This window comes from Poecilia reticulata, linkage group LG20 (genome assembly GCF_000633615.1).
Source record: "Poecilia reticulata strain Guanapo linkage group LG20, Guppy_female_1.0+MT, whole genome shotgun sequence".
Lineage (NCBI taxonomy): Eukaryota > Metazoa > Chordata > Actinopteri > Cyprinodontiformes > Poeciliidae > Poecilia > Poecilia reticulata.
In genome coordinates this window covers 25,229,790-25,236,551 of record NC_024350.1, presented here as the reverse complement: position 1 = coordinate 25,236,551, position 6,762 = coordinate 25,229,790, and the positions used below count along the sequence as shown (strand labels likewise).

Below are 6,762 nucleotides of genomic sequence, written 5' to 3'. Positions count from 1 at the left end.
ATAGATAGATAGATAGATAGATAGATAGATAGATAGATAGATAGATAGATAGATAGATAGATAGATAGATAGATAGATAGATAGATAGATAGATATTTAATTTAAATAGATTTAAATATTTCGTCAGGTTTTTATCTGCTGCAGATTCTCAGCTTTTGTTTCTGAAAAGTTTCATTTTTGGTGATAAACTAGAAAAACGTCATGATTCGTGTTTCTAACAGGAAAAGTTCCACCAGCTCAGTTAGACCCAGTTGGACCTGCTGCTCGGCCCAGCAGGGAGCCGTTGGCTCGGTGGGAACCGAGTGCCGTCGGCCCACAGAACCGACCCGAGGTCAGCGGCCCGCCCACACGCCATCGCCGTGGTGACGCAGCCATTCGGCCCACGGCGGCGCTGAAAATCGGTTCATTGTTCCTCAGAACAACCAGAGCCTTGATTTACTCTGCAGCCGTTTCTGCACACGACCTCTGACCTCCTGCCAGCAGTGATTGATCACCAGAGCCTCCATCTGATTCATTCCACCGCAGGAGAAACTTCAGCTTCCTCTGAGGTCAAAGGTCAGAACCAAACGGATGTTTGGATTATTCGGAAGAAAAATGGAAAATATTCATTTGGACTGAAGAGAAGGAACCGAGCCTTATCCCGACCCGGTCCGCTTTAACCCGACCCAGTCTGCTCGTCTAGTCAAAGTCCGGTGTGGTTGGTGTGAACGCTAACCGACCTCTGACCTCTGGTCCTCCAAACCTCGTCTGGGGAGGTGGAGCAGATGTTCTGGGTCTAGTAGAACCGGGTCGACCGGACTGAAGGATGGAAATGCCTTAAAGTGAACCTAGAAAATGTCCCCCATCATGATACCACCTCCACCAGGCTGGACATTGAAAGAAGGATCCAGGTTTCATGAAGTTTCCATCAGATTCTGTCTGGACTTTTTAGGTTTAAATTGGACCTGAAATGTTCTTCTGTTCTGGAGGTTCTGGCTGGTTTTAGCTTCAGTTTTCTGATCCGACGGTTCTGCCGGTCTGGTGTTCTGCTGCTGTAGCTCATCTGCTCCAACAGCCCTGCTGCGTTTCAACTTCCTTCATTCGTCTCCCTGATGCTCATCGGATCTTCAGAAACTCGTCTTCATGTCTGAATGAGTCGAGTTTCTGCCGGCTGATTGGCTGATTGTGTAATAAAGCAGGTGTAGCTACTGAAGTTTCTATTAAAGCCGTTTGGTCAGAGGGTCGTTGATGTTCCAGACTGAAGGGCTTCGTGGTTCCTGAGTCTCAGTCAAACTCAGGAATGTCATTAAAACGTTTTCATGTTTCGCTGCTCGGCTTCAAGGAATGCAGAGAAACAAAGACGCCTTTCTGCTGCCGAGACGCTGCGTCTTCACCGACCTGGAGGAGAGACGGCTGCGGGTTTATGGACGGAGATTTAATGGGATTAAAACGGGAAGAAGAGAGAGAGAGAGAAAGGAGGGATGAAAGAATGAACAGAGAGAAACTGGCTGGAAAAGAAAGGAAAGAATAAACCCAGGAATAAAATGAATCAAAAAGAGAAATAAAACATCAAATAAAGGAAAAACTAGATGAACAGTTGAAAAACAGAAAAAATTAAAATAATGAAATTCAGCAGATGTAGAATAATTCCTGAAATATTTAAATACAATTTAAATGTGTCTCTTTGATCAATTAAAAATATTTTTTAATAAAAATAATTATATTTTAAAATCTAAAAGGCTTTAATTTATTTTGAACTTTACTGAGGGAAAAATGTTCATGATGTTTCTGACAGATTAATATTTATGATATTTAATCATTTTATTTAATTTAACCGGATCTAGATTAAAGTTTTTATTCTCATCCTGTAGATAAATCAGATCCAGAGTGTTTGTAGATTTATGTCCCCCTGAAACAAACCTTATCTAAAGTTCCCCTTCAGCCAATCAGCCGCTGAGATGAAGGATCGATGACCTCTGACCTCCGCTCTCTGCTGGAGCCTCTTCCTGACAGTTTCTCTCCTCGCTGTCGGATGTTTGTGTAGGAATGTGAGCAAAGCCGCGATTATCCCGCTGATCCCCGAGCGGAACCAGGAGGATCCGCGGCTCAGACCCGGTTCGGTGTTTCTGATCCCTTCAGCCACAAGATGGCCGCCATGACCGCCGGCGGGATGTTAGGAAAACTGGAGTTTATGTTTAATGAGGCAGTAAAAGCAGCAGCAACCAGCTCGGTTCGGCTCGGCTCGGTTCTGTAACGGCCTCCATGTTTCCCTCCGCAGTGCCTGGACTTCCGCCGCGGCGCGCTGAGCGGTGACCTGTGTGATGACCTGTGTGTCGGCGGCCTGGTGGAGTATCAGCGCTGCCTCTACTACGAGAACGGGAAGAAGGTGATGGAGGCCCGGTGGAGGGGGAACCGGGTCATCCTCAAGTCCAAACTGGAGAACTTCTCCTCCTACGAGCCGCTGGGCCTGCTGGACTACCAGGTGACCACCCAATCTGAAAAGTGTGGAGGAGTGCACTGCACTAAAAGATCCAAACACAAAAAACTAATTCAGCTGCAAACAGCAGCAAGTTGTGGTGAAATGCTGCAAACCTGCTGCACCAACAGAAGATCCTCCAGGCCAGCAGGGGGAGCCTGGAGTCGTTGATCTGTTGTAGAAAACAAGAAGAGAAACGAATCTGTTCTTTCTTCCTCCATCTTTACTGGATGTTTATTCTGATTCAATCTGAAGCAACACTTTCCTGAACTTTGACTAGGCCATTTTGACCTATATCCACCCCAGTCTCTGGCTGGTTTTCTTCCAGCTTTACCTCCATCCATCTTCCCATTTCCTGTCCCACAGCATGATGCTGCCACCACCGTTTTTCACTAAGGCTGCAGTGAATCGTTTTCTGTGTTTAAACCTTTATTTATCTGAACATAAACTCAAAGTGAAACTCTTCAGTTTCTTGTTTTTGTGTTTTTCTCCTCGATGTGAATTAGAAATAAATGTTTTCTCTGCCGGCAGGAAGCAGGAGAGCAGCTGTCGGCGCTGGACGTGGTTTTCTACGCCACGCTGGAGGTGAGTCATCTCAGCTGAATAATCCCGTCTTTGGCTCCTGCAGCCTGACCAGGTGATGCTGTTCTGGGCTCAGGTGAGAAACTCTCTGGGTCTGGCTGAGGAAGAGGAGGAGGGAGGAAGGAACGGCTCTCTGTGGGGGCAGAACCTGAAGCTCCGGGAGAAAAGTTACTCCAGAGCCGATCTGGGCTCCCTGTGGGCCCTGCTGCAGCAGGAGGAGTACACCTTCCTCAGGTGAGGTTGAAATGTTTCATCTCTCTGCTGCATTCAGTTTGACTTCATGCTCAGGTTTTAGTTTATTTGGTTATAAAAACAGGAAATGATGAAGAGGACCAGCTGACCCGGTGGGTCCAGCAGGTTCTGGACTCCTGTTTGTCTGTTTCTGAATGAAATGAGTGGATGAATCAGAACCAAACGGGTCCAGATTAAAGGTCCGTGTCCCTGCAGGGTCCTGCAGGACCTCAGCCCCCATGTGGCCCAGGTCTTGGGCTCCTGCGGTCATTTCTACGCCGTGGAGTTCCTGTCGGCCGGACACGCCTGGGACCAGAACCTGTTCTCCATGGACGAGGCGTCGGCTCCCCGGGCGCCGGGTTCTGGTGGCTGGAGCTCCAGGCTGATGGTCCACCAGGTGGCGCTGAGCTTCATGGACCTGGTGCAGCACTTTGACAACGACTTCACCCACCGGCTGCACCTGTGTGACGTCAAACCAGAGAACTTCGGCATCAGGAAGGACCTGACGGCGAGTCCAGACACCGTTACCCTTAAATAAAAAGGCTCTGGGTTCATCCAGAAACATCTGGATCAGGTCAAAGGTTAAAGTCATCAAAATAAACATAAATCTGAGCTATTAAAGGAAACAGGTTTAAACTGTCTGAATAAATTCAGTTATTAATGAATTTACATTAAATCTGATCAGTAAAAACAGTTTTAACTTATTAATAAAACCTTTAATTAGTTTTATTCTCCAAACTGTTTCTGTCCTAAAGTTTCAGGATGTTTTTGTTTCTTCGATAAAATTAAATAAAACTTTTCAGTTTATCATCGATGCTGAAATAAAAATCAGAAGAAAAGATTTAAAACTAAAAACCTGCAGAAGTTTTTCTGATTAACTTTAGACAGTAAAATGTTTAAAAATATGAAAATGTGACGTTAAAACCCCAAAACATGAAATAAAATCTGAACTCAAGTGAAACATGACTCTGAATCTCCAGTCGTCGTTTTTCTGGAACATTTTATGAAACTAGAAAAATGAAATAAAACTTTGAACTGAGCCACATGGAAAGTTTCCATCAGAGCCAAACATTTTATTTTATCTGCAGCTTCATGAAGGACTGAATGTAAACATCTTAAATCATTTATGTTTGTTTATGAAACTCAAACAATAATCAGTAAAAATCAACGGATTGTTTCAAACTAACGAGTTTCTGGCTCATTTTTCACTTTTTGTTCCGTTTTGAAGTTTCTGCTCATAAAGTCGGATCTGGGCTGAATGGGATCTTTGTTGAGAACTGGGAGAACTGGGACGGGAAAACGGGACCAGGAAAAACCTCCTCAGGTTATGAACTGGATTTAATTTAGACCAGGAAATAAACTTATTATTAAACATAATGTAAAAACTTAAATCGGATAAATCTGAGCTTCACTGTCGTTTTGTTTATTTTTAACCATAAATCCAGTAAACATGTAAAATCCCAGCAGATTATTAATATTCAGATTATTAATCTCCAGATTTAATCCCTAATTGAAGCTTTTATTTCATTTTTAACATTAAAACTCAGATTTTCTTCACAGCCTTTTGTAAAAAATTCACTTTAAATTAACTTCATATTTTCTGACTTAATAAAATAAAATGTTCATGTTTTACACAAATTTAATGAAATTATTACATTTGTTTTGTTGCCACATTTAATTATAAACAAACTTTAAACTCACAATAACAACTTTCACATGAAATTATTGGAGTGTGAAACTCTGACCATAATTATAATCATTTATAAGTACTATAAATATTAACATTATTATAAATATAATTTCAGGTAGTTTATTAATTATTAATAAATGTAAATCAACATTTTTCTGGCTCTGCCCGCCTGCAGGTCGTGGCCATCGACGTGGACATGGCGTTCTTCGAGCCCAAGATGAGGGACATCCTGGAGCAGAACTGCAGCAGCGACGACGACTGTAACTTCTTTGACTGCTGGTCCAGGTGTGAGCCGGGGCGGCACAGGTGCAGCCCGAACCGCAGGAACACCAACCTGCAGGTGAGGAAACCTGGTTCCACCTGTTCGTCTCCAGAAACCCAGAAACTTTCTGACTGAAACCAAGTTTTTATCTGAAATTATCTTTATTTATTTCACTTTGAAACTTTAAAGAAAAAATTCTATGTCATAATTTTTAAATATGAAATTAAATTGAATTATTACATATAAAGAAATAATAAAAAGTTTTATTGTTGGCTCAGAAGAAAAGCTGAAAATATGCAGAAAATTAAATTTAAGCTTAAATTTTCAGTATTTAAATATTTTTACTGATTTATATTAGAATAAAATATAAATTTTCTTCTGCTAGATTGTTAATTATAAAAGATTTAATTTGACTTTATACTGTAAATAGAGCTTTGTTAGATTGAAATAAATGTTAATTTGTTAAATGGTTGAAAGTGAATAAAATATTATGAAATAAAACTAATAATAATGTATGTTTAAACCAAATTAAGAAGGAAAGTGTGTAAAATGGTCTGAGGCCTTGAAAGGCCTCAGATCTTCATCACCACCATCATCATCGTCGTCGTCGTGACAGCAGATCAAACGTCTGATGATACCAGATCTCAGTTTTCATAGGAGGAGAGAGAATCTGTTTCCATGCAGGTGATGAAGGAACCAAACGATGGGAAACAATCAAAGTTCATAAAGGTGAAAAGATCTAAAGTTTATGATTTAAATAAACTGAAATGTCTAAACGTTAAACGTCTTTATTTTATTTCATAAGGAATAAAAGTTGATAAATGAACATTATATATAAAAATATATAAAACTGCATCTTTTAAATGTAACCAAAGAACCAAAGCAGTTTGACTTTAAACAAAGAAAATGAAGAACAAAGAGGAGCTGATGAGAGACGAGCTGCTCTCCTATTGGCCGACGCTCCACAGGCGTCAGCTCAGGTTGACCCGATGACCTGATGACCTGATGACCCGATGCCTCTTTCAGAAAGACGGTTTTGTTTCCCTGCTGCTTCAGATCTGGTTTATCTTTATTTGAAACGTTTGCTCTGAGCAGATCACGTTTCCTCCATCTGTCCTGTCTTCGTCTTTCTCAGGTGATCTGTGAGAAAATATTCCGGCCCTGGTTTTCCCCAACTCTTCTCGGCGCGAAGGCAGGACTCCCACTTCAGGTAGCAAACATGGAACCAGAGATTTACCAACTTCTGCTTTCTGACTTCACTGAAACGGGATAAAAACAGGAGAACTGAGAAAAGAGACGTTTTATCATGAACATTTATTAATATTCCATCTAATTCATTCACTCATCACTGAATGTGCAACATTTTCAGATGTGGACCAGCTGAGCATGAGGTTCACCATTTAATTCATCTGGGATATTTAAATGTTGTTTACAGGCTGATCAAACCTCAGGCTGTAGATTCACATAGGAAACTGATCAACTCCACATGAAGGTCACATGGGCAATAAAAGGTCACATGTGCAATAAAAGGTCACATGTGCA

At 41.5% G+C, this 6,762-nt stretch overlaps 1 protein-coding gene and 1 long non-coding RNA gene across 3 annotated transcripts in view; one reads left to right on the top strand and one right to left on the bottom strand.

The window, feature by feature from the left end:
• The window catches only part of dipk1c (divergent protein kinase domain 1C), a 23,193-nt gene that overhangs the window by 15,619 nt on the left and 812 nt on the right, over nt 1-6,762 (top strand). For both annotated transcript variants that reach the window (XM_008396846.1, XM_008396845.1), the window contains exons 3-8: nt 2,258-2,461; nt 2,987-3,040; nt 3,114-3,271; nt 3,485-3,776; nt 5,134-5,298; nt 6,356-6,430. In XM_008396846.1, coding sequence (XP_008395068.1) covers nt 2,258-2,461; nt 2,987-3,040; nt 3,114-3,271; nt 3,485-3,776; nt 5,134-5,298; nt 6,356-6,430 — 948 coding nt within the window. The remainder of the gene's footprint in view (nt 1-2,257; nt 2,462-2,986; nt 3,041-3,113; nt 3,272-3,484; nt 3,777-5,133; nt 5,299-6,355; nt 6,431-6,762) is intronic.
• LOC103456960 (uncharacterized) overlaps nt 6,272-6,762 on the bottom strand; it is a 1,100-nt gene continuing 609 nt past the window's right edge. Inside the window, exon 2 of the long non-coding RNA XR_532352.1 lies at nt 6,272-6,479. This is a non-coding gene — a long non-coding RNA (uncharacterized LOC103456960). The remainder of the gene's footprint in view (nt 6,480-6,762) is intronic.